The following is a 27,802-nucleotide window of genomic DNA, read 5'->3' on the forward strand; positions in this document are numbered from 1 at the left end:
GGGTGCAGCTGGGTATGTGTGTGTGTGCTTCTGAATTTGTTGGAGTGTCGACGAACAGCAGGGGGATTTTAAAACTTAACTGCTTCCAGCGAGAGACATCTTCTTTAGGAGATTTAGCGAGTAGGAGCCCAGTCGACAGCTTTCTCACCCCCCGACACACACAGTCCAACTGTGACCATTGGGAGAAGGACCGGTCCGGTTCTCAGCGTTGGAACCATTTCCGGCCAACATGGATGATTTAGGTAAGTTCGCTCGCCGTGAACGCAACATTAAAGCAGCGCGTGCGAGAGTGCGTGCCGTTAGCGCAAACACACAATGCTAACGCTGGGAAAATGAAGGTTTTTTTTCCTCAGGAGGTTGACAACTGTTGTTTGTCCATTTGAGTCGGCAGCATTTATATTTCCAGGTGGGTTAAGTTATCCAGGTTAAGCTGACAGCAGCGCGAGGGTAAACACACAGAAAGGCCCCGCGTGCATTGGATATGAAAAAAAAACAAAACACTGACACCTGGTTTACGATAATTGGTTTAATTGTTGTCTGTGGTAGTTGGTATTTGGAAGCTAAAAACGGTCGTGTGAACACAGTCCGCTGGACGGTGTTACAGCCCATTACTGTGGGTCAGTTTGGTTCTCTCTATCAAGCAGGATACACCAGTGTAGTACTTCCTGAAGTCCATCATGCACACTAATTGTAATCAGACTTAACATTTAATAGGGCACCGACCAGTCGAGTGTCCTGGTGACTTAACTGCCCCTCTGCAGGTGGGATAACAAATCTCTGCTGAAAACAGTCATTTGGATGTAGCTCAGTTTGTTTGATCAGGACCTCTTCTGCTCGTTTTCTGTCAGAATACATTACATCTGCTGTTTGTACTGTGTTCACACACACATACTGTGGCAGATGTGTCCTGAACAGTTGTTGTGCTTTTCCTGCAAATATGAGGTTAACTCAGTCACTTTTTTTTTGTGTGTGTGTGACAATGGAAAATTTAAAGCCTGAGGTTGTGGAGATAGGAGGGTGTGTGGAGCTCAGCACACACTCAAGTCACAATCCAGACCTCTATAACGGCTCTGTCTAGCTATTAGTCAGTCGTCCTGTTATAGTTTTAGTTTTTAAATGCAAGTAGTAGTAATAATGCCAACTTCTGCCATATCCGGAACTTAAATAGTCTGTAGATTAATTCATACTGACATTTGCAGATGTAAAAGTGTCAAAAGTAGGTAAAAACTGGAAATCTTTTATTTCAAACAGCTTGCACAGTTCTATCAGCAGTACCAGGGTGCCACCCCCCCGCCCCCCGCGACTGTTAGGTTAAGTTTAGCTGGACTTCCGTGAAATGCATCGAAGGGGTCGAGTTCATTGGATGCTAAAAAAAAATCCACCAGAATGCATTGGTGAAGTCACAGATGATAAATGTGCTGCAAAAGTCATCCATAAACCTTCTGCCAACCACTGTGAGCCGCATGTGGACCAGCTATTAAACAACAGATACGTGTGCCGACACGACATTCACATTCCAGATGGGAAGCTTATGGATGCCGCCTCTGTTTTCAGCTTTTGAACAAACCATTTTTGCTTTCTTAAAATAACACCTGGCTGTTTCCATTTTGGGCCAAAAGTACAGCTCTCTGTTAAAAAAAACAACAACTTGGTGGGAGGGAGAGTGCACCAGGATTATTGGTAACTTTATATCCCCCCAGTATTTCTGGATACCTTATCAGCTTACATGGGTGCAGGGCTTCCCTTAAAGTAGCTGCTTAAAAAAAAAGGTGTTACTCAACCCTGTATAATTACGGTGTCGCAGGGCTGTAAATTCTGCCATCGTTATAGCAAGGATGTTAAAAAAAAAAAAAGTGGCAAATTTGAGAGAAATGTTGAGCAATGATGCATAATGTTTTAATTAATTTTTTAATCAATGGTGTTGGAGAGGAATCCACATTTTTCCTTTACCTGTTCATAAAAATCGGATGCAGTGCGAGATGTGAAGAAGCGCCACCATTGCAGTAGATGTGAGGCAGTGTGGGGATCCGGGTACTCTTTGCTCTAGAGAGGCCACCGTAACCTGTGTGTATTTTTAGCATCGGAGAGTCCCTCATCTAAAGAGTCAGCAGCACCTAGAAGTCTTTTCCCCCCTTTTGTCATAGTATTTCCCCTTTTTCTCAATTTTCGGAGTTTCCAACATCTTAAAACGCCACGATCCAGACGCAGACTTTGCTTTTACTCTAAGAGCATGTTTCCCATGTCCGCACTCTGGGCTCGGTCAGATCGCCACACTTCCCTCAGCACTGGGTGTTGGGGTGGATCAGGCCCCACATTCAGAGATTGGACTTCAGCCAGAATATATCTTCCTTTAACACTGCACTGCCCCACCCTCTGTCTTCCCACCCCCCACCATTCCTGTGGTGAACCGCACAGGAAACTACAGGCTGCAATGTATTGACATCTTTAAGCTGACTGAATTTGTAGGAGAGATAAGCCTGAAAGAAAGATTTGGATCAAAGCAGATTGTAAAGCTAGATTACTCCCAATTATCTCTCTCTTTTTCTCTCTTTAACAAGCTACTCCTGTATTTGTGTCTCTTTTTATTTGTGCGCTCTTTGCATTTTAAGGGCTGCTTCGTGTTCTGACGCAAACTTTCAATGACCTCCCTCCTCAGCTATCAGCTGCCAAGCGTTGCCGCTTACTTCACTGCTCTGGGCCTGCACCGACAAGACATGAATGTCAAAAAGCCCCCGACTTTAACTTCCATTTTCATGATTGTGATGCGCTGTGCCTTTTTGGTATTTGCTTTTTATGTGTGCTAATACAGCAGCTGCGGTGCCTCTCTCGGACTGATTTCTTTCACTGCCACTTCAGTGGCACCTTGTGAAGTGAAGTGATTACGGTGCCACGTCAGTGCAGCAGCTGCAGCGCTGGAAATGTCCCTCACGTAATGGGCTCAGGCAGGTCCAGATGAGGTCCGATGTAGCCTAGATACTCGGCTGAGTTTAAATTTAGTTAGTTTTATTGTTCAGACCCAGAGAAACGGCAGGGGACTGTCACGTGAACGTTTGCCATTCCTCTATGTTCTCTATTTGAGTGTGACACATCTCACTCGGGTCTGAGCGGTAGTGTTACAGTGCGCCCTCATTGCTATGCAGAGAGATGATGCAGCCAGTGGGATTTTTACAATTATTTTAGCTCTTTAGTTCAAACATTTTAACTTTGCTTATTTCATTCTCTTGCACTCCAGCTCCCTAATTATCTTTTTGTATGCTGCTTTATTTTCCTTTTTGGCTTCTAAAAAGGCTTCACATATAGATGTGTCTTAAAGTCCCTTTCAGTGAACACTTAAAATGTCATAGAAAATGTCAAATGAAAGCCGGCATGGACCTTTACTCAGTCCTGTTTTGCTATTCTCTGTCTTATTGTGTTATTGTTTACTTACAGCTGACATTTAAACTGTTCAAATCTGCTCATAATCAAGCATGGTGCAATGTGCTGTTACTACTGCCAGCAGGCAGATGTGCTTTATACGTGCGCAACAGTGAGCACAAAGAAAATTGTCAAAAGTTGCAATAACTGTGCTCAGTCTTCGGTGCGTAGCACAGAGCTGGGTTTAGGCAGAGCTGAATCAAGCTGAGAGACGACGGCATCGTTGGCGAGTTCAGCGATGTTGGCTTGATGTGTGTGAGCGCAGGTATGCCTGGACCGTTTAGTCTCTGTTACTACCTTCCTTGCTGGCACCAAGGCATATCCACAGCAGATCAACCTCGACCCCCAGTTCCACCTCTGTACTTTCACTCACGATGCGCAACGAAGGCGCTTCAGTCCTGGCTTGAAAAGGCATTAGTGAGAGAGGCTTATATGGGAGGGAACGCAGTTGCAAAGCCAGATTTTCCACTGTCATCGGATCCTTGTATTGTTTGCATTAACAACATGTATCTCTTGTGTCCAGGACTTCCGATATCTTCCAGGCCTCATACAGCAAGTTAACAATCTGCTGTCGGGCCACTCCATTACGTGGCTGATCTGCATTAGCGGGTCACACACACTACAAGATTTTTTTTGCCAGACGTAACCCCTGACTTGTCTGTCTGAGCTCCATCAACCTGTCATGCAGACAAGTGTCTAACTTGTCATTAATGTTACACATAACACGATACAAGTCGCTCCTGGTTAATTAATCGGTTTGCTCACTTGCTTGTTGAAGAGAACTGGCAGTTTCTCTCCCCGGCTCGTCTCTCTAGTGGCTTTCATGATTTTGCATTCTTGAAACATTAGAGATTCTCGGGTGTCCACTCCTTGCCAATGTTTAACAAGATTAATCTGTTTTCCTGAACAGACCATAGTTTCTTTGCCATGCTCTCTGTCATGTTTGCTGTATTTTTTTCATTTATTTCTTTTTCAGGTTTTCGCCCCTTCCTGTCCCCCTGACTCCATATGTTGCACAGTCATTGGCTGTTGGCTCCTCTCTCATGGCTCACTCAACACTCTCCACCCCCACCAAATCCTTAAAATATCCACCATGCTAGCTATCTAGTTTGGGACTTTGATGTCCTTGGAAGCCTCTCAGATCACGCCTAAGCACAAACGTTCGCACAAATTGCCTGATGAACGTCAATGCATCCGCAGATTTGCTTTGGATCTGAGGCATTTGTCTGTGATCTCCAATGTGTGACTGCGACGTGAGAATTCGACAAGTGGGGGCCAAGCTTGGCGGAGTTAAAGAAGTTAGTGAAGTTACTCATTAGTTACTCACTACCTCCGCCTCAATAAAAGCATAAAATGTGCGACTCAGTCCAGGATAGAGGTGGGATCAATTTTAGCAAAACCTTTTTGGTCACATTTGTAGATTAAGGCATAGAGCACACGAAAAAATAAAGATTTTAGTTTTACGCATCCTCGTCATCTGTCGTTTTGCTCCCTGTTCTCTCTGCCTCTCACTTAACAGACTGCGCTCAATTTGCAACATATTCTTGGTCAAATATGCTCCCTCGAAGGGCGACCATGCTATAATCATTATACAGTACATCATCAGGTCCTTCTTCTCTGTACTTTCTGCAGGGTGGGGCAGTACAAGGGACTTTATTACAGTGTGAAGAAATAAACGTAAGTAAGGGTCGTTCAAAAGGTTTTTGGAAGGTGCTTTTTTTTTTCTTTTTTTTTTTTAAATAAAGTCTCCAAAATGGTCTGAAAATTTGCTAAATGATAGAAACGCTCAATTCACAACAGTGTAACCCAGGGAGCCCCCCCGTTGCATACGATCATAGATAATATGATCATAAATCACGTGTGTGGGTGTGTTTGTGCATTAAGATGTGAGGGGCCAAAAGAGTGGAAAGATCGAGCAAAAGACTTTTCATTTGGATAGATAGAAATTAGTAATATGTGATTGTTATACCAATTATAATTGGGTAGTCGTAAATAACCCTGGGGGGTCTGCCAAAAAAATGTCTTGGTTGGAAACACTGCTCATGTTTTTCAGGGCGTGGGTGGGGGATGGGGTTGTGACCATCTTTTATTTACAGTCTGTGGTAGTAACAAAAGACAATGAAGGAAGTTATGATTCCACCAATCTTTAGATTGTTGTCTATAAATGGGATGAAAAGTCACCTTCCTGTATCGTTTCCATTATGGGTTTTCAACTTTGGCCCCATAACCCATTTCAAAGTGCAGTTCTAAGTTTGGTTGCTTTGTTGAATGCAAAGTCAGTCTGAGCTAAAAGTTCCTATTATCAAAAATCCCCAACCGTTTACTTCCCCTTTTCTGAAGATTAAAAAAAAAAAAAAAAAAAAAAAGCTTCTGCAGTGACTCTGCTTATTGCAGCAGTGGCCAAGCCTGTGCGGTATGATAAGTCTGTACTGCTTGACACAAACACACGAATCACACACAGACACTCAGTGTGGTAGCCAAAGGCTTGTAGGACGCCCTGGTATCTCCTCCTGGGTTTGTCCGTCTGTTTGAATGTAAAATCAAAATGCTGCAGGGCCTTTTAAACATATGGCATTCACACACGTGTGCACAAATACCGACACGCACAATGCAAAGCTTCCGCGCGCTCTTGATTACAGACTGCTGGTGTGGACAGACAGCTCTGAATGGGTAGCTGACTAAGCAACAGCTCGACACTCGGCCAACTGTCGTGTCATCCCTCCTGGGTCCAGCGCAGCGTAGCAGCAGCCTGCAGGGTCGATATTCGAGTGGCTTCTGCAGGAGCCCTCAAGATGATAACTTATTTAGGGCAGAACCAAGCAAAAACTCTCCGCCCTAAAGATGTTTTAGATACCTTTATGTTGCAGTTGCTGTATGTACCATTCATGTCCCACTTTTTGCCAGCTGCACTCAGTGACCTCTTTCCTTTTGCAGCCGCACATCCAGATAGACACATGTTTTTTGGCAGCGGATGCCCTCAGTAGCCTCTGTGTTGCAGTGGCATCCATGCATTCCTTTGCTGCTGCTATAAGGGACGTCCTCGTTGACCAGACACTGTGTTAGTCATGCAAACTTGTGGACATGACTCATCTTCCCCTCTTTAGTTCACTTCCTTAGTGGAAGTCCATTCCTCTTTGTTGGAGCTTTTGCCGTCTTCCAGGTTGCTTCCAGGCAACCTAAGGTGCTTGACAGAGCTTGTTGTCGATAATGAAATGAAGCAAAACGAGGAGAAAGTGAGGTGCGGTTGTAACACACTTTGCATCTCTTATGTGTATATATACATCCCTGAAGCTGTTACCAGCCTCCTTCCATCCTGCTCTGTTGGTTGGGAGAGTCTTGCCAGTCTGTCAGTGACTGACAGCTCAGTTGAAGCGACGCTGCTGATCCTCCGACGCGAGTTGGAAACCAGCTGGTGGAGGAGTTTTGCAGTGAAGGTAATGACGCCTCAGTGATTGCAACATTTGATTGGTCACTCACAGGAAGAGGAAACGCAGTGTACTTTTCCATATACTGTGACAGAAAGAGGCTTCTGCTGAAGCGTAATGAATCGGTTACTGCTCTCACTGGGTCAGATGGCCTTTGTAATGCACCTGCATGATTTTTCAGGCTTTCCCCTAATTAGTGCCGAAATGTCATTTTTCCAAGAAGTTGTGCAGTTGCTGTTGCTGCAGGCTGAGATAACAAATCACTCTTTTATTTGGAAATGGGCTGTGGCCCAGCAGGTTTCCTCTGGCCTTGGAGCAGGTTTAAATAATCAACAAACACACTGCGGGTGCTGCCCTATTTGTGATATAAAGCTGTCACAGAAAAAGCCTTTGATGAACCGGGAAAATAGGCGGCTGGAGAAGACGCGTGTGTGTGTTTGAAATTGCTTTAGTTACAGCTTCAGTTGCAATCAGCATCTGGCTTCTTTAAAGAGGATCTGAACTGGCGCTCATGACAGCATTGATGCTGGCATTATTACCAGGCATGTTTATTAGGATGAAGGCTTAATAAGAACACACATGTTCGCACGCACACTCAGTTGTGGTCTCTGGCACTGGGATGATGCTGATTGTTTTCCAGTGGAATGGTTTGGCTTTGCAGGGCTCACTAACAGTCCTCTTCATCTTCCTTCTGTCCCTGTCCTCCTGGAAGGGGGACAAAGAGCTGATTGTTCTTGGTGCTGTGACCTACTTCATCCCAGAAAAGACAGAACCAGACAGAACTGATTAGAGGAAGGGGGAATTTACCATCTATCTATCCATTTAGCCATCTGGGTTATTGAACCCGAATGTCATGCAAAGGAGCACAAAACGTAAGCGTCTTTCTTGGGTTTTAGATGGTTATTCATCCAAGAAAGCTTTAATCTAGGATCTACTTGCATGCTTTCTCTGGTGCTCTCTCTGACAATGGATTTCAGTTCAAACACTACCAGTAAGACATCTCATGTACTGTATCTCCAAACCACCTCTGTGCCAAAGTAGCAGAGTGGTGGCAGAGCTCCTTTAATTAGTTGCCAAGTCAGATGCATCACTATTATTTAAAAAAATAAAAAAGTCCAATACAAACAGGATTTAGCCTCCTCGTTCCCTTATGAAACAAACTTGGAGATATTGAGAGCACATTTTGACCTTTGATGTTATTTTGAGACAAATATCAGGACACACTTAACTTTCAGCATGTGTGCAGCTCAACAAATCACTGAAAAGAAACATCTCTTCCATGTTTCTATTGTCTTTGATGCACACACAGTCCTAGTGATGCTTTTTTTTGTTTGCTTTTTGTAGTGCTTTCACTGCTGTTTGTGTGCAAGGGCCAAAAATAACTATAGAGGCATCATATAAACCACAGGAAAGCTTTAGCACCCACAAACTATGCGTGCCTGCCTCTCGAAGTCTTTGACTCTGCGGAAATGGGGAGATGGGTGGGAAACAGCAAACGGAGAGTGTGTTTCTTATCTTCTGACAGGTTTTATTCTGGCGATACACACTCTCGTCCTCTTGTCACAAGGTTCTTTCATGCATACGTCGAGGTTGATGCCTTGTTCTGTCATTTCATCAGATTAAATGATTCAGTTAGAAAGAAAAAGCACTGTATGTTCTGCTCAATTCAAAATGAGTTTGCTGCAATGATGGAAATGCTAACAGTTGCTCCAGGCATTGCAAAAGATGAACAGCTAAATAGTTGGACAAAACATTAGAAAAGCATCAAGCAAAATCAGCAGAGAAAGGGCATGTTGATAACCACATGTGCCTCAGTGTGATAATTCTAATGAATATTTAAAAAAGGTGACATTTTTGTGTGACAAGCAGTTCTGAAGGGAGCTGCCGTCACACATTTAAAACGCTATCGCAGGTTGCTAGGAAAACGCAAGAATTGAGATCCAAAATCACACATTATCCAGTTGTGAGGAGAATAAAAGAGGAGCTGGATTTATTAAAGGCTGAAAAACCAAAGGAAAAAAAATGAGTGATACCTTCTGAAAAAGAACAAAAGGAGGATTCTCTGGCTTCGTTTGCTGCAAAGGATCCATTTCAGAGTTCCTCCCTTCAGTCACAAAGCTCTCTGTAACCAGTTGCCATTCTACTCTGCCAGCCCACTCCATCATCTCACTCCTTCCGGCCACCTCTCTGCTCCTCTGATACCAAACTCCCCTCTGCACCCCTCAGGACTGACTGCACCTACCACGTCGTTCTGAAACTTCCTCCCTAAACGCATCAGACTGAGCTGATCGAATGACTCAAAACTTAACTTCTCAGAACTGCTTCTCATGTGGGATTAACTTGTGTTGTAGCTCTGAAACCATTTTAATGAACATCGTGATTATTTGTAGGAATATAAAGCTCTCAAACATGGGACTGGACTGAAGAGAAATGCACATACAGCAGGACTTTGTGCAGTTTGGTGGGATTTTGTGAACGTTACTACCTCGTGCTGTGTATTCAAGCACTAATTTCTGGGAAGGCAGTTTCATTTACTTTCTCGTAGGAGGTGAGAAACTGTCACTCGACTGTCATGTTGTTGGTTTAGTGTGACCTCACTTTTTTTCTTTTTTTTTTTTTTTTTAAAGAAAATATATTAGAATGACAATAATTCTCAGTAAGCAGGAGAACAAGCAGGTCTTCCCTGAAAATATATTATTCCAAATGATTTTGCATGTTGCAAAACCGCTGCTCGCATCATCATCTTCTCTCGTGTTGATTTTTCACTTTTAAGTTACCAAAATAAACTCTATGGCTACAGTACAAGAGAAATGTAGATCTGGAGAGATGGTTGTTTGGGAAACTAGAGGCTACATCATTTGGGATCTGTGTGTAAGGATTCGGGTTGTAAGGCTCACAAATATCTTTTTTATTCTTTTTTTCTGTTGTCATTTCTTGTTGTGGCTGAGAAGTTGCAAACAGGTCATTTATTTTGTGAGAGACATCAGGCATAGTTGGTGCAATTTTTTTGAATAGGACAAATTTTTCTTACCAAAGATGTGCCAGTGGGTTTTAAACAGGAGTCACTTGAAACTCAGAAACTAAATCGAGCTCAACTCAAAACAGTGAAGAAGTGTGTAACAGGGTGGAGCAATTGTAATGTGTAGAGCACGCTGGTTCGGTGGTCTGTAATGCCCGACTGTTGCTTTGACTTGTGTGGTCGTCCATCTAATACTGTAAGTCTCTTCCCCCAGAGGTCAGGGTCAGGGGGGGGGAGTATTTATAGTGGCCAGATGCCTCAGTCCGTCTCTGGTATGCATCGGCAGCCATGCTGAAAGGCACCTGCGTGCTGTGTTCTTGACTACTGTTGCATCTGTGTGTGCACGTGTTTCCATTGAGATTGAATTTTGTACCAGTGTGTCCGCTGGAGCGGCTCAGATGAACACAGGCGAAGGCCTTCTGCTGTCCAACACAAGCCCTGAGGGGTGTAATGGTAAAGTGCTGGTGCACCCAGCTTTTTTTTTTTGGTCCTTTTCCCCCCTTCTGGTGCAAGCAAAGAAGAGGATATGGGCTCTCTGTAATGACCTGTCAGTTAGTTTCATATGTAAAGGTCGTCTCTCTCACAGCGGAACATGAAGGGCTCTCACTTAAAGTTTTAGCTCAGCAGAATGACAACCGTAGAGACAATAGTTTAAAATCCGACATTCCAAAACTCCATTTTCCTTACAACAGCTGATAAACAAAATGTCTTTGTTTCATAGCTGACATTTTTGTTTTCTTTCATCTGTCCTATCTTGTCTAAAGTCCCTCCTTTTCTGTCTTATAAGACTCTTTTTCTTGGGTCTGTGCACCCTTCTCATTCTTTCTCTTATATAAGGAAGACGAGCTGCGGCATGTTAGGAATTCATATCAGCCAGCATGCACCTTGCAACACATCAAACACATCAGAGGGAAGAAATGAAAGGAATGAGAGCGGGGAGATGGAGAAAAGAGGTCAAGGAACATGGGTAAACTTGCAGCACAGACGGCATCTTGCTGCTAATATTCATCCTCTTAGTTCCCCTTTGTTGTCGGTCCATATATCGGTGAATGTGTTGGCATTTATGAACCTCCCAGATGAGGCAATTTCTGAACACCAGCGTGAGAAGGAAACACCAGAAGCGCCAAGCGTTCTGGCCCAGCACTCGCACAACTCAACATCACCCCCTGCAGTCTTTTAAAGGCTGTGATTGCACAAATTTCCATAAATGAAACACTGCCAGCAGGACTAAGAGAGCAGGATTAAAGCAGGATTGCGGTGAGTAGGAAACAGCATTGATTCTCACTGTGCTGTGGTCAGCACTGATAGCAGATCACACACTGTGAGCAGAGTCGGTCAGGCAGGATGTCCTGTCAGGGATAATGGAGACTCGCTTCTGTTGATGTCCAAAACTAATCAGCACTGTCAAAAGTACGGTTAGTGCTCTTAGACTGCTTTGTCTGATTGGATTCCATTCATATTTCACGTGGAGTTTGTCCGTGAAAGGTAGTTATTTAGGTGCTGCTGATCCAACATCAGTCCCAGCTTGCACTGTCAACATACTTAACTCTTCAAATGGTTTCCTTTCCAATCCCTTCCTACTCCCCTCCCCTCTCTTCATTCCTAGTTTTCCTGTCCTTTTCATCCCTTCTTCTACCACCACAGTCTTGCAACTCCCCCATTTTATCTCTCCCTGTCTCCTATAATAAGCCACATGTGAAACAGTTTTCTTGTAATTAAAATGCACACCATTCATCTGGGAGGAAGGGAGTCTCCTTAATCTGCGTCAACCCACATTTTAGCCTCTGAGGATTTGTGCGCCTCGCATACACACCCTTCCTAGTTTCACTCGCTATCTATCTCTCTGGACACTCCCACCTCCATTCCTCGATGTTCGCGCCCAGCTGTGTCCTTCCATGTCACATTTTTGGGTTGTGGGCACGGAGACGAGCTGAATATTGACGCTTTTCTGTGTTGCAAATGAAGAGGGAGGACTGTTCAATTGATGCATGCAATTTCTTAGATTTACATGTAACTCGTGTTGCTGCTGGTAGTCAGGGTTATCCACACCCTCCTCTCTCAAAGGTATATTAAAGCTTTACATAACTTATTTTATTCTCCATGTGGAAGGGATTCATTGGAGCTATTTGGATTTGTTCTTACCAGCAAGATACAAAAATGTGCTCAACTGCAAGTTGTATCCCAAAAAATAACACTGATTCTACTACCATATATTAGGATTGAGCAGTCACATTTCATATCTTCCACGCTTTACAGCAATTCCTTTTTTGGTCACTGGGAAACGAGCCTGTGCTTACACTGGAGTTTGTGTGTCACGGTATGTTTGCTTTGCAGAGGAGGAGGAGGAGGAGGAGGAGGAGGAGGAGGACACACCTCTGTATATTTGTGTAGTTTGAGGATGGGTCAGAGCATGCCAAGCATGCTGGATTTCAGTGAACAAAAGCAACCTCGAGCCTGATCTTAACTACAGTCCATTATCTTAATAAGGACTTCATCAGTTCTATTGAGGGAAATGGTCTGCTCATTTCAATTAACTTGCTTCATTTTGATGCAGGACATCCAGGACATTAAAGAGGCTACCGTCAACAAACCAATGGCAAACAGACAGTGTGTTTCGTGTAGCCCGAAGGCTCATGTTTGAGCAGTAACTGTATTTCAGAGCAGCAGATTCCCTATAACCAGGGTAAAATCCAGTTCAGCTGCAGAGCTAAGTTAATTAACATCTCTTGTGTAAACCATCTGGACTAACGTCTGATGACAGAGGTCTCCACCAGCTGCGGTAAAACTTTTCTATGACATCAGATACAGACAGTATTGAGCCACCCTGACATTTTCACCATGTATTTATGAGGCTTTCCAGAGAAGTGCCTGCTTATATCTTAATTTGTCAATTGTGTGGTTTGTGGTGAAATGAAACAAAGTACATCTATGTCTTTGTATCTTTCTGTGCTTTTGGATGTCATCTTTACAAAAGAAATGAGCTGCATCGTGTGAAACGTTTTCAAGAAGAGGCGTAAACCTCAAAGATTTCAACACAGGAAGACCTGCTTGAAGAAGTCGGCAGTTCTCTTAACTTCCCCTTCTACAAGTTTTAAAGAAGTTGGGGTTGTTGGGTGTAATGTGCACCTGTCTATGTACTGGCTCGGCTGTTGGAATGAAACATCTTTGGACTTTTTAGTGCTCCATGTTTGGTATGTTCTATGAAGATTTACAATCGTGCTGTCCCTTCACTTTTATGGGTGTTTCTTTTTTTTTCAGTGTTGCTTAGTATGAGAGGACTCCCAGAGAGTGTAAACAGACGGCTGTGCTGTATCCATAATGAAACTTGGAGGAATGCAACCAGGCCTCCGTGTCCAGAGACGAGACACCCGGTCAACCGGCATGTTGGCCATGCTAATGTTAAATTGGTCCATGTGAATCTGGTTTGGCTTTTGCTGCATCTTGTGTTTGTCTGAGAAACGCAGGTCCAAGTGACTGCTGCACCTATGGTATATGCAAATGGTCATTTTTTTTAGGTTTGGCAGAGGTTAATAACTTAAGACTGCAGAGGAGACGAAATCCTCACAATTTGATTTAAAATCTGAATACGATCGAACATGTAGCATTAAACTTAGTAAAGTGAGTGCATTGTGACTAACCTTGACTGAGCCTGTGCTAACAGAGTGAAGGAGGGGCTAATTATACTCCTTATATACCTCAGCGATACCACTCCCTTAAGTCGGGAATGCCTGTGTTGATAAGAGCTCTGCCTTGAGTTTTCCTCATTTCATCATGTTTTCTACTCCTTCTTCGGCTGTAATGTGCTCAGCCAACTGACGTTGGAGACCTTCAGATTGTTTCTTGTTGCTCGTCATTTGCGTAAGTACTATCTCTTACTAGAGCTTTCGGGCGGCGAGGTCAGAGCTGGCAGAGCAGGGGAACGATGAACCTAACCCCATGCCATTTCTTTTAACCCCTCCTTCCCCTCTCTGCCATGGCCCTCTCCTCTGCTCCCACAATCTCTTGTTCTCTTGTGCTGATGGCAGAGTTAAGAAAGGCAGTTCCTGTCTGGCATTCAGTGTGTTTAGGTTGTTGTCTTCCTCTGCTACTTCTTCGTGCTTCTTATTATCTCCTCTTCACGTCCTGGGCTCACAGCTTTGTCTTTTTCTAAGGTACGTCTCATCCACAAGTTATTTTGAAGCTATGAGTTCCTCTCTCTTGACCCCAGTGTTTAATTTTAGGACGGGGCTTCAGTTGGGTATTTGCTGCTGAACTCACCATAGCAATCTTGAAAATATATATCAGAATTTCTAATTGAATATCTCGCGCAGTTTGAGTGCTTGTCAGTAGGTTTTTGAGACTGCCACTTTTTATTTCGCATTTCTAAATGTTGGCTATTTATCATTGGTTGCTAACACAGCCAATGTAGTTGATTTTTTTTTTTTTTTTTTTTTTTTTTTTTTTTTTTTTAAACTTTTTTTAACACCGTTGTCTTTATGAACCTATAATATGTTGGTATACCGACATTATGTATGGTGACAGCAACGGTAGTTGCTTGTAGGTAGTTTATTCCTTCTAGATCGAGTTTGTTATTACATTAAGGGTCTTATTTTTTAGGAGTTGTGAGATTCTGCGAGAGAAACTAAACCCTACTCCTGGTGAGTGTGCTAAAATAAGTTTTCAGTAATACAGCCTGTGCTCTTCATTGAATCCCTTTAATGTTATGTGTCCTTCTACCTACTTGTTAGGTCTGCTAAATTAGTAGTTGTTTCCTTGGCCTGTGTTCTTCTGAAAATACCAAATACTAACACACCACCGTCCTCGTTGAGAGATGGTCGCTCTGTCGACGTGTAGATGGTAAATATGAGCATGGTCGCAGTCTTTGACAGCCAGCTTTAGATTTAAAACATGTCCAGACTGCAGTCAGGCGAGGGTTAATGAGTAACCAAAGGAGTGGCTATGACAGCCGGCATGATTCAACTTTTACAACTCGAACTCGTCTAATGTCTGCACACATGAGTTTTTGGACAGGTTGGGAAAGGAGCTGTAATTATTTAGTGAAAGCAAACAGTACACACTGACCGTTGAGTCACACGCTATTCACAGGAAGTACACGGTGAAGTCTGACTTTTCATTTAGGTTGGACATTCTGGATGTAGTCTGATGTAATTAACTTCTGATCTGAGAAGGAGGTCTTGATTTTCTTGATCCTTAGTGGGGAGGTTGACCCAACCCTTCAAGCTTTGGCGCTGATCCCGGTTGGGGTACTGAGCCCTTCTTGTTTTGTGTTGCAATGGCTTCAGCCTCATGGTTTATCACAATGATGTAAAAAATCCTGCAAATCTAATGGATTAGTAAAATTGATATTGTGACATGTCTTATTTCACAGTGATGTCTTACTACCGAAATCCAACAATAGCTAGTTTCAGAGTTGTTATGGTATGATCTAATATGAATGCAACAATAACACACTTCATTTCTTGCCTTCAAAACCCTGGTGTACTCTGTTTGTCGAAACCATATCGCCACAAAAGTTTAAATCGACATGGATGTGATGCAACTAGATTACAGATTATAAGGATGCTTATCAACACGTGTTGTCTTTTTTCATAGATGCTTTGTTGGCGGACCTTGAGTCCACAACATCTCACATTTCCAAGCGGCCACTTTTCTTGTCTGACGAGACCGCCTACTCCTTCCCTGTTCGGGGTCAGACCCAGCAAGACATCAGCTCTCCACCTCACGTCCCGCCCGGGCAAACTCTTAATGGACTAGATGAAACAGAGGTAACTGCACGCATACTGACAGGAGCAGTTAGAATCTCCTGTCCAATCGACTTGGCAGTTTGTGCACAGATTTTTTCAAAACAGATTGTATAAAACAGTGTCATTTCGTCATGGGCAAAAGTACAAGTTAGTCACCTGGTGGCAGAGTTGTGTGTAGTGACTTTACTTCTGCTCGTCAGTCCGTCAGCTCAGCTCAGAGAAGTCCCTGGTCTAAAGAAAGCAGCAGTCCAAGCCAACCCATTGGTGAAGAGGACCACGTCTACAGGTTAGGATGGTTTGTTAGCATAAATATGTCTTTGAACATTTAAATAGCTATTCATGGCACTATAGCTGTCGGTAACTCCTAAAAATAAATTAAATAAGCTGACTAAAGTGTTCCATCTCAGTGAACATTATTCACATAGTCATGAATTGTTTTTCTCTTTTGATAAAGGGTTTAGTTAGAAGCACCATGCAAATATTGCTCCTGTCAGAAATGGTAGGTGATAAATGATTGTTCTTCTCTCAACGCAATGCAGTTTCCCTAATAAGCAGAAGAGTAGTGAGTCATCATCAGCTGCTGCCATGAACTCGTCGTTGGGCAGCAACCTGTCTGAGCTGGACCGCCTGCTGTTGGAGCTCAACGCCGTCCAGCAGAGCACCCCTGCCTTCCCCACAGAAGGTACTTGCCCAGATTACATTTCACCGAATGCTCTCTCTGTTCTTCTGAAGTGACATAAATGTTGCTGTCTAAATGTGGCGCTTCTGCTTCTGTAGTATTGCTCAGAAATGGCATTCCTTTCGCTGTATTTTGTCTCTGCTCTGTTTTGGACTTTACAGTCAGCTCTGAAGGTCCACGGAGCATATTAATATTTCTTTTCTTTTTTTGTTTGTTTGTTTTGCATTTGCATTCAAGAACTTGCTCCACCACTACCTTCAAGCGGCACCATCCACCATATTAGAGAGAATGGAGTCTCCTCTGCTGGGAAATCCGCTGCATCTACCCTGGAGAAGCCCAATCGTGCCGCAGCAGCTCGAGGAATAGAGGATGTGCGACCAAGTGTAGTGAGCCTTCTGGATGAGCTGGAAAGCTCTGTGCCAACACCCATGTAAGAGAAAACGGTTCTTAAAGTAACGCTCACATGTGTTAAGGTGGCATGAATTAGTTTTTGTAGTAGATGGTTTCTTTGTATTTTATTTTTAGCTCATTGTACAAATGCAGTTATTTTAATTTGGTGGGTGTTTATTTTCATTTTTCAGTCCCACACCTTTGGTGGTGTCAGATGTACAAACCGATGCACAAGAGGAAACCATGTCACAACAACAGGCCAGAATGTCTGCCTCCTCTGCCACACGCGAACTGGATGAGCTCATGGCTTCGCTATCTGACTTCAAAGTCCAAAGCAACGTGAGTGGCTGACTTTGGCTGAGGTTTTCTCACTTCATGGCCAATAGTTATATTTGCCTTTGTGTGACTTTTGCATCATTTGGGTACAGGAACAATTTTTTAAGTCATTTTACAAATGATTTAGGTAGTTATTTTATCTTTTCCAGATTTATGGTTTTGCGAATGTTTCACTGTTTGCACAAGTAAGGTCTCATACATGAAACAGTCGTCTGATATTCTGCTCTTTTCTTGTTTATCAACAGTTTACATACGGTAGGTTTCACCTATAAATGTCCATTTTGCTGCAGTATGACCACAGTGACTGGGGCAGTTATTTGCCTCATAGCAACATACTTTGTGTGATCTTACCTTTGATTATAGTAGTGGGTTTTGTCGAGACTGAAGAAATGTAAATTCAGCATCTTTTGATCTAGATTTTAGATCTAAGGCAATGGTGTCTGGCCCCAGTATACCTGAGGGTAACAGTCAAGACTTTGTGTTCAAATAAGAGAAAACTATGTTATTCACTCTAGGTTAATTGTTTTATTTTTTTTATTTGTGCCCTTAATCTTAAATTTATTCTCTATTTTCTTGGTCTTTTTCTCTTTTCTCTGCCACTGTGTACGTCTTGTCTTTGTATTGCTTTCATCACATCGCTGCAACTGACTCAGTCTGGCTCTCAGTTGTCTGTGAATCAGGATTCTGGAGACCCTTTACTGCCAGCTGGTTCACCAGTTGTCCAAACAGTAACCGACCCATCTGTAACTCCTCATTCTGCCTCAGAAGATACTACTCTACCCTCGAGTTACACTTCCCCCTCATGTACACCTCTTCCACTGGAACTCCACATAGATGAGGATGGTAGTTCAGCCCCTGCGTCTTTACGTGGTTCCGCTGTAATAATTGCATCATCTAAGAGCCTTCAGTACTCCCAGATTCAACAGAAGGATGATGGTGGCACTATCGCTTCTGAGATCTCTCTTGTGGAGAGCTTCAGTGTCTCCAGTGCTCTAAAACCTCTCAGTCGAGATGAAGACAACAATCCTACCCAAATGTTAGTGACTAAAGAGTCAACTAGTCCTGGTACCACCCCCAGAAGCTCAAGTCCAGTCACAGTGTCCAAAATCAGCAGTCCCATTCTTAGAGCTAAGATTTCCAGTTCTCCTGAGGTTAAATGTGAAAGCCCGGTCCATAAGAGTCACAGTCCTGTTCACATGAGTCCTGAAGCAGTTACGTCGAGTGATAGACTGGTGACAGGGCCAACTGCTACAGAAGCAGTGCCAAAAACGGCAAGTTCTGCAACAGTTCTGAGGCTTTCAAGTCCAGTTCCAAAAAGTGCAAGTCCTGTTACAGTCCCTGCTATCTGTAGCCCACCAAAGAGTGCGAGTCCTGACCCAGTTCGTAAAAGTGCAAGTTCAGGGGCAATTCCAAGACTTTCAAGTCCAGTTCCAAAGACTACAAGTCCACTAACTGTTCCTAATGTGTCCAGTTCTGCAGCCGTGCCGAAGAGCTCTTGTCCAGAAATGGTCCCAAGGAGTTCTTCCCCAGTAACACTTCCAAGGCTGTCCAGTCCATTAACAGTTCCAAAGAGTGAGCCTGTGGTTCCTAAGAGTCCTGCGTCAGTAATCAGAAAACAGTTCACAGTACCAGGCACCAGTAGTCCCAGAGCTTCTCCAGTTTCACTTGCTGCAATACCATCAAGTAACCTGTGTGCCCCAGAAACTGAAGGAGGTGATGTACTGGATTTAACATGGCCGTGCCGGGAGAATTTATTGGATGATGCTTTAGACAAACTCTTAGCTTCTGACTCCACTCGGCTGACTGAGAACCCGCCACCTGCTTCTGTTACGTCTGGTGATGAAGACAGATATTGGGATGAGGAAGAGGGAATCTACCCCGATTTTAGCAGAGAGGGAACCCTGACGCCCATGACTGAATCCAGCTGGATGGACGAGTGTTTTACCCCTTCCACCTGCCCCGGGACTCCAGATGCAACGCTGGACCTGCCCATACAGCAACCCTCTGCCGTGGAGCGACTATCTGCTTCTGGCCAAGTAGGCAACTTGACTCTCCCAAAATAAGCTGTAGTGGATTTAAGGCTTTTCAATTATTTGACCGTGCGGCCAAGGATACAAAGATCTCTGACAGTAATGTCAGATTGGCTGTGTCATACGACTGTTAAAAGCATTGTGTATTTCTCAACACTGTTTCCAGCTTATTTTGGGTGAGCACTCGTACAAGAATCGAAGGAGCTGTGAAATAGTACAGACATGTCGAGATGAAGACAGATTCTTCATTCTCTGTGGTGTGATGCATGTGGTGTCGAATAGCAAGAACAAAATGGCTTGAGGGAGACGTCTCCCCATAGAGACCATTTGCGGCCGATGTTGAAAGCTTTGCTGACAAGATGTCGACGCACGTCCGAGCTTGCTTTTGTTGGACGCTGCTGTGTTCGTGGTGGAGCCTGTTTTTAATCACTGATTGCTGCAAACAGTAAGACTCCACAGGAGAAGGGGGGATATTTTCATTGCTGCTATATGCACTTACAATGAGCATATGAAATCAGACATCCTACAAGAGTGAGTTCGTTCTTTTGTTTTGGCCTTGCTTTGGCATGTGCAGACATTTGGGAGAGCATTTTGTGAAGCATGCCTTGCAACGGGTTTGATTGTGAAGAATGAACTTTAACAGAAGGCTGTGCTTTTTCTTCGACCAATAAGCGATTAAATATGCGAGTGCATAGCATTTTGACAGGGTTATTCTGAAGCCAGCATTTTGAGTGTTTTTGCCTCTTGAATGAGACATCCAGTGCTGGGCTTGCCTTGCTTGAAATGGGGAATATCTGGTAAATGGCACGATCCCAGCTTCCCACACCTCCCTATCATCCACTCTCCAGCTCAAGTCAGTTATCCGCCGCACCAAAGAGACGTCCAACGTGCATCCAATGTTCAGAGAAGGATTGTTGAGGCGTAAAATGGGACCAATCATTGTGAATAAAAGCAACTCGCAAGATCGACTCATTGAGGAGCTCCAGGGGAAACTGGGGATTGGCCGAGTGGAGCGCAGGCGTAAACAACAGCCAGATGACTGGCTGACGGAGGGAGTCATCGTTATGTCCAACCCGCAGCGAACACGGGAGGAAGGGATTCAACCATCTGTGGATAAGGTAGACACCAGAGGACTATAGCAGGACTGTTGCGCCAAGTTGGACAATAAATTTACCACTCATGGCTGCATAGCTCTGGAGATTAAGAATGAAGTATTCTTACTGTTTCATCAGATATCGAGCAAATTGATGTTGTTTTTCGCTGTCAATTTAAACTATTTGACTTCTTGTGCCAATTTTATTGAACTTTTTCTTCCTTTTCTAACTGTGCTCTTGTGCCTTGTCTTGTCTGTTTGCTCTCCTTTGCCGTTTCCATCTTCCCTCCTTCCGCCAGATCATCATCCCTCCCGAATCACCTGTCCCACAGAGAAAAGTCCTCCCCCCTCCGCAATCTCCCCCAGCACCCAAAAAGCTACCCCCAGTCAAGCAGACGCCTCCGCCTCTACCTCTACCTCCACCACCTCCAACCCCCCCTCCTCCTCGAGAACCCACCCCTCCTCCCCCCAAGGAGCCTCCTCCCCCTCCTCCTCCACCTCCTCCACCCAAGGAACCTGCTCCTCCTCCTCCACCCCCTCCCAAGGAACCTTCTCCTCCTCCACCCAGGGAGCCCACACCTCCCCCTGTCCAGCCCCCTCCATCACCTAGCCCCCCACCCAAACCCGCCACGCCTCCCCCGCCCCCCAAGGTGTTTGTATCAGTGGGTTGTCAGACAGAGTATGACCCCATCTTCCCACTAATGCAGGCATGGATCACCTCATCCTCCTCTCCTCTCACACCTCATACTCTCTTCCCATTTTTTTATCATTCACTTTCCTTCACACTGTGAGCTCTTGTTGACATGTTTGCAGACTATTTGGTTATTTTGGGGGTGCTGTAGAGTTTGTCTGACTCCGTTTTAGGCCCTCTGTATTGAAACAGGTAGCCTCTTTAAAGCTTTGTCTGTAATCCAGTCAGTCTAGTTTATGAGGGGTGCTGACACTCAGGCTGGAGAAACTGAGCACCTTGTCTAATTATGACATCTGATGGCGCCAAGAGCCTTGTGTTTGGAGTGGAGAGAAGAATTTAAGAGGTTAGGAGAAAGCAGAGTGTAAGTTCTCGTTACACTAAGTGTCCTGCCATGCACAGGAATGGTAGGCTCGCAGTGCAACTGAAACCTAATCTGCCACATGACAGCGCAGTTACCACCACATTTATAGCAAGTCTCACAGGACTTAAGTCAACAGGTCCCATGAGTTTAGATAATAGCGTTTTGATGTCAAAGGACTCCTCTTTTAGTCCACAGAGCTGTCATTTGGTGAGGACTTCGGGTAGTGGACTGATACAGGCAGCGCTAAACATGCATCCGAGTCAGGATGGTATTTAGTTTTGTCAGAGGTAAAGAGGTTACTTGTGTGTGACGGTATGTCGAGAGTGTAAGAGTGAATATATGCAGAGATGCTATTTTTTCCTCTCAGAGGAATGTTGGAGTCGTGAAGATCCAATAACCACTCCATCTGAGAAGGTCTGTGTTTGCTTAGATGGCAGCAGCCAGACACAGATTCCCACTCAATGTTGATATCAGGGAGTCATCTTAATATGAAATTGGATTTGGGATCATCAGTACATATGTTGTCACAGATTTTTGAGGTTTCAAATGTTTGTCTTTGTTTTTTTTTTATCTGTCTTGAAAGAGGAGACAGCTATTTTCCATCCAGATTCACTACTGTCTCTCAACAACTCAGCCTGTGGTAAAGGATCAGCTGCTTTCAGTAGGCTTAAAAAAGGTTACGTAAAGACGGTGGATAAGATAGCGGTCATTTCTTCATTTAGATTGCTTACTGGATACATTTTATCAAGGACTTTATACACTTGGAACTTCCGTGCACATCTAAATAGGTTAATGAAACTGTTCTCCGATTCTGTCAGAACCAGGGAAAGACCTCTACCACAGCTCCGCTGAAACCAGCCAACAAGCTCGACAACATGCTGGGAAGCCTGCAGACTGACCTCAACAGACTCGGTGTCCAGACTGTGGCTAAAGGCGTTTGTGGTGCCTGCAAGAAACCGATTGCCGGACAGGTAATGATACAGAACCATCCAGATTGTAATGAAGTGCCAACCTCCAGGACAGAAATATAAAGCTCCAAAAACGGCTTGAGGCTCCAAAAGAGAGTCGGTCCCCACTAACCTGCATATTAGAATGCCCCGATGTGCTCAGATTCATGCCTTGGTGCCTTTTTAAGGGGGTGGGTTGCATGATGGGCGAGGCTGTGCTGATTGTTTAACATCATAGACACTCAGTCTATCAATAATTCAACTTCTTTTAGTTGACAGTTTCATTAAATAGTCCGAGTAATGTTAAGATGCTAACTAGAAGTAACCAAACTGAGTTTTTACTCCAAATGCACATCACTCACTTAACTTGTCGTGCCATTTTAAAAGCAGTTGTTTCTCTTATATATCTGACCTGCAGTTTTACAGGATTTGTAGCGACATTTCTCCCTTAGAATTTAGAATAGAACGGTGGTAAGCACATGTGTTCAGAAGCATGTAGACGTTTGAGAGAGCTGCATCTGCTACAGTTTACTGCTTTTCATTTGCCTCATTCGTGCTGTACTGCAGTTTTTTTCCCTTCCCCTGAGCAAGTTCATCACATTTTAATGCACTGTGTCTCCCCACACCAGGTGGTGACTGCCATGGGCAGAACGTGGCACCCGGAGCACTTTGTGTGCACCCACTGTCAGGACGAGATAGGCTCCAGAAACTTCTTTGAGCGTGATGGGCAGCCATACTGTGAGAAAGACTACCACAGCCTGTTTTCACCTCGATGCCACTACTGTAATGGACCCATACTGGATGTTAGTAATGCTTTCACTCGCTTATGCACACTTAAACTCAAACATACACATATAGCGAATAGGGATATAATGACATTTATTTATTCATAACCTAATGGATTAAGGGCTTCCTGGAAAAATCACTCCATGAACTAAATTGATTTTCTTTCTCAGTCAGACGCTGACAGACAGGCACACCCTGTCCTCAAAGCAGTCAAAGTGACTTCACTTTACTTTTGTGTGCAAACAAATATCCAACAGTGCTGCTTTAGCTAGAGATACATTAAACGATCACAGATTGCAGTTATTGTTCCCAGTTAAGAATGTACCGTTTGCTGTTTTTTTGTGTTGTCGTTGTGTACATGAAAATGTTTTGGATGGTGGGAAGTTGTGTAATGACCTGAAGTGAATTACCATAAACATCTAAGTATTTACCATTTTCAAGTCATTTGCCCAACTCTGTTGCAGACAGAGAAATTCACATGTCCACGCCACTGCAGGTTGCTCTCGTCTTTCACTTGTCACCACTCAGGCTTATCTTCATGGTTACACGGTCCTGTTGTCCTTTTTGTCCGTTTGTGTATCCAACCACTGCTCTTACACACACTCATGCCAACACACACAGTGCCAGAGGCACTAGAAGAGAAGAAGACAGTAACCAGTGGTATTAAGCCTGCAGGGAGGCCAATGTGAGTCACCGCCAAGGCTTCCCAAATGATCCTCATGCAGAGCTTGACATCACTTGCTTTCCCTCTTCTCAAATAAAGGTCCTTTGAGGGAAACACACAGATAAGCATGTCTGAGGAAGAGAAAAGAACAAAGGGAGAATGCAGAACTTGATCTATTCTGCTTTTAGTCAACAGTGTTTACTGTGAATAGGTTGAATATGCTCAGTTTACTCTGGCGATGCACAGTTTGAAAAATGTTGCATCATGCTGCATTGGGTTTAATCTAGCATCTTTACATGTGCTCCCAGTTCAGCAAACATGTGGTGGCGTTTCTCAAAATCATTTTGCCTTAAAAAGAAAAGAATAAAAGAGAGAAAAACCGCTTGCGGCACATGACACCTCCTGGTGGCAAAGCTTAGAATAGTTTCTGCTCTGAAACATGAAGTCACACAGCTTTAAAGTGAGTTACGGCTCTGCTGCAGAACTAGGACGCTATAGTGTATTGTATTACATGAAAAATATTAGTGTGCTCAAACAGCTGAGGGACGCTCTCATGCATTGATAAACGTGCTATCAGTCGTAGCATTCCAACACCTCCTACACTGCTCCAGGCTGCTGACTTGGCCTGCCCTCTCCTGGCCTCCCTGATGTGCCGGACAGATGAACATGCCCACGCATTCACTTTCTTTGATAACACTGCGAGAATTCTCTTGTTCCTTACGTTTATTGGCCTTACTGCATGGAGATTATGAACGAGTGACCATTTGCCTCTCCTTGACTTCACAGAAAGTTGTGACAGCTTTGGACAAGACTTGGCATCCAGAACACTTCTTCTGCGCCCAGTGTGGAGCCTTTTTTGGACCTGAAGGTAAAAGCCACATCCCTTAGCATGTCAGAGGAGAGTATTTTTTAAGTAGCATGTAGTGTGAATCAGGGTGTGCCTTTACTGCCCTCTAGGTTTCCATGAGAAGGATGGAAAGGCGTTCTGCAGAAAGGACTACTTTGACATGTTTGCCCCTAAATGTGGTGGTTGTACCCGTGCCATCCTGGAGAACTACATCTCCGCTCTTAATTCACTGTGGCACCCAAACTGCTTTGTCTGCAGGGTGAGTCACTGCTTGCTACCTGCAGCTTATCTGATTTGAAATTAATCATCGACTACGTGTCAACCTGTTGTCATGCATTTTCATTTTTTTTCCAGGAGTGCTTCACACCATTCGTGAACGGCAGCTTCTTTGACCACGACGGCCAGCCATACTGTGAGTCTCATTATCATGAGCGACGTGGCTCCATGTGCTCCGGCTGCCAGAAACCCATCACGGGTCGCTGCATCACAGCCATGGGCAAGAAGTTCCACCCAGAGCACTTTGTGTGCGCTTTCTGCCTCAAGCAGCTTAACAAGGGCACCTTCAAAGAGCAGAATGACAAGCCCTACTGCCACGGCTGCTTTGTCAAACTCTTCAGCTAGACCGCATGTCCACTCTCTGTGCAAATGTGTGTAAGTCTAAATGCACATATAGACATATGTGCGCTCACGTGTCTTTTTGCATCTATGAGTCAGTGGTTTCTGAGACAGATTTTTTTGATCACATCTTAACAAGAGTGGAAAGTGTCTCTGAATATTAGCTATGACACTGAAAGGACTTCCCTGGAAGTCCAACCTTTTACACTTTTACTAAAGACATTTTTAACAAAGCCCAAAGAGATTTTTTTTTATTTAGGCTTTTATTCCCGAGCGCGACAGAAACAAGAAAGGAATATATAGCTTTCCCCTTGTGTGTGTGTGTGTGTGTGTGTGTGTGTGTGTGTGTGTACATAAACAGTCTTGATTTGTGAATTGAATTGCAGGGCAAGACCTTGTATCGTAAGGTGGTGAGCCGAGGCTGACGTAGTTTTCTGCAGATCTGAGACTTCCTCTTGATTGCGTGGACCATTGAGAGTTGAGCTAAGCTGGTTTACAGTAACAGGAGTGTTGAATGTGCAGAGTTTGGCCAATGGGTGTTGGGGGGGAAAAAAACATGTATTTTTCTAGCGTTGGAAACTTTTGTGGTGCCATTTGAAATAACCATTAACACAGATGATGCTTACATGCACACGTACACATGTCTTCTTTGCTTCTTTGACAAACTAGTCCAACCTCTTGGCACACACACACACACACACACTGCAGCAACAAGAGATCTCTTGATGAGACCATCTCACGGTGCATTTTATAATTTAGTGTCATCAAGATATTACTTATTTTTCTACAGGCTTTCCTATGAAAATGAATTCATGTTTTATCAGTTTCCACATACATCTCACTCCTATCTTGTGCTAAATTGTTGCTCCTCTATTTCCCTTTGGAAATGATAGTAAACACAAAATTATGGTATTGATATTTTTTTTCTTTTTTTTTTTCTACGCTTTAGCAAGGGAGAGCTCTTGTTTTCACCTGATTGCAGCAACTTAAGTGTGTGTCAGATTTTGTAAAATTGAATTATTGCAACTAATAACATAAAAAGCAGGTCAATAACAATAAAATGTGTACTCTGCTTACAAATATTGAAAAATGTTGGAGTATTTTATGAGAAAAACAAGCCAAAACAAATTAAATTCTTAAATTTTTTTAAACCTTGAGATTTTCCCGTTTTATTCACCTAAAGGTGTCACACAGAACAAATTCAAAGTAAATAGTTTTTTCAACAATTTCCATGTTTTAACTGTTGCCACTTACATGCATTTACCACTTCATACAGTGACTAGTATCTATCAGTAAGGCTTGTTAAAGAATTACAAGTTTCTCGTGCTCTTTTCGTACACGTGGAGCTTAATCAGCACCAGCTGCCGTTACAATCAGAATCGACATTTGTATACCTGTAACACGCTCCACGAGGTGACAGAACTGTGTTTTGTCTGTTGTGATGAAAATCGATATATATTTTTGAGCTTTTAAGGCTCACACTGATATGCAAAGAGCTGGCTCTGTTAGCATGTAGCCTACTGTAACAACCCTAGTCTCATTCCTTTTCACACACGCGCGCACACACACACACACACACACCAGCTCAGATTTCAGTGTGTCAGACTTCAGAGGAAACGGCCTGAAGTTTTTATTATGAATCGTTAACTATGATCCTTCTTTCTTATTTGTATTACTGCAAACCTCGCTGATGGGAGCTAGATGTTAGCCTTTGCTGGTCATTAATCAGAATACGACACCTATCCAGAGCTTAGCGAACATCTCAGTAATCACTCCCTTTTTTTTTTTTTTACCGCAGCTCGTCTGCAGAAATGTACCCTTTTCTCTTCTTTTTTTTCCCTTTGTGGAGAAACTACAATATTGTTTCTCCTTTTTGATTTGTGTATCCGTGTCCAAGGAGTTGATACAGTGTATCCACCTTCAAGTTGATCTGAATTTGTTGTTGTGCCAAATGTGTCAATGCAATAAGGTCTTACACACTGTTGAGCTCCCAGCCTCAGGGGCTGAAGTCTGGGAGAAGGCTTCACCTGCTGTGCTGCGGTTTCACTCTGAACTATACACTGTAATAGATGGGCGCTGATTCGTTCGGCACACATTATTGGTGTTCACTTGTAGCAGATTCAGATGTTTGGGAAGTAGCAGGGGACAGTGTGAGTGTTGGAAAAGAAAGAAATGTGTTAATTTTGCTTATGTATGTTGATCTGATTTGAATCTGGATGAATAAACAGCCTTTCTGGGTCACAGACACATCCTCTGTCTTCTTTTCAATTTTCCTCATTGACTCGTGACCCCTTCTGTCTTTCCTCTGATTGTTTGACCCACAGGTTCAGCAATCTTTCTGTGTAGTGCTCATTTTGGTATGCTCTGTATTGTATTTTTAAGTAATTCTTAAGCTTTCATGTTTAAATTGCATATTATCTCTGTGAGTCCGCTGAAGTGGCTCAGGCTGCTGATTAGGATGCCTCCTGGTTGCCTCCCTTTGGAGATTTTGGCCCCCGGGACAGACCCAGAACACGCTGGAGGGAATATTCTGGCCCTTCTGGCCAGGGAGCGCCTCGGGATCCCCCAGGAGGAACAGGAGAGTGTCGGTGGGCAAACCTCAGATAAGGGAAAATAATGGATGGATTTTGGATCTGCGTCTTTTTCTATTTATACTAACTATATTATAATGAAAGGTGCTATTTAAAAAAAAAAAAAGAAGAAGTTGATGTAGAGGGAATTACTGTTTACATGATGTAAAGTATGGCAGGGGATCGCAGAC

At 43.6% G+C, this 27,802-nt stretch overlaps 1 protein-coding gene across 3 annotated transcripts; it reads left to right on the forward strand.

The window, feature by feature from the left end:
- Positions 1 to 27,290, forward strand: pxna (paxillin a). 3 transcript variants are annotated; one of them, XM_075460510.1, is made up of 14 exons: positions 1 to 242; positions 15,451 to 15,623; positions 15,803 to 15,888; positions 16,142 to 16,284; positions 16,519 to 16,711; positions 16,863 to 17,010; positions 17,661 to 19,043; positions 19,886 to 20,155; positions 20,430 to 20,837; positions 22,001 to 22,153; positions 22,759 to 22,932; positions 24,366 to 24,447; positions 24,537 to 24,685; positions 24,781 to 27,290. In XM_075460510.1, the coding sequence occupies exons 1-14, from the start codon at positions 230 to 232 to the stop codon at positions 25,045 to 25,047; spliced, it is 3,642 nt and encodes a 1,213-aa protein (XP_075316625.1). In that variant the 5' UTR covers positions 1 to 229; the 3' UTR covers positions 25,048 to 27,290. The 3 variants fall into 3 exon arrangements, with proteins under 3 accessions (XP_075316625.1, XP_075316627.1, XP_075316626.1); XM_075460512.1 differs by lacking the exons at positions 17,661 to 19,043; positions 19,886 to 20,155; positions 20,430 to 20,837 and having other exon boundaries at positions 9 to 242; positions 22,007 to 22,153; XM_075460511.1 differs by lacking the exons at positions 17,661 to 19,043; positions 19,886 to 20,155; positions 20,430 to 20,837 and having other exon boundaries at positions 10 to 242.
- The last annotated feature ends 512 nt before the right edge of the window (positions 27,291 to 27,802 follow it).

Source organism: Odontesthes bonariensis, chromosome 3 (assembly GCF_027942865.1).
Source record: "Odontesthes bonariensis isolate fOdoBon6 chromosome 3, fOdoBon6.hap1, whole genome shotgun sequence".
NCBI classification, from domain to species: domain Eukaryota; kingdom Metazoa; phylum Chordata; class Actinopteri; order Atheriniformes; family Atherinopsidae; genus Odontesthes; species Odontesthes bonariensis.

What these genes read in the sequence shown, in the direction of transcription:
- pxna (XM_075460510.1), top strand. An exon ending in AGAAACCGATTGCCGGACAG is followed by an intron (nt 22,154 to 22,758) that starts GTAATGATACAG and finishes TCCCCACACCAG; the next exon opens with GTGGTGACTGCCATGGGCAG. An exon ending in CAAACTGCTTTGTCTGCAGG is followed by an intron (nt 24,686 to 24,780) that starts GTGAGTCACTGC and finishes TTTTTTTTCCAG; the next exon opens with GAGTGCTTCACACCATTCGT.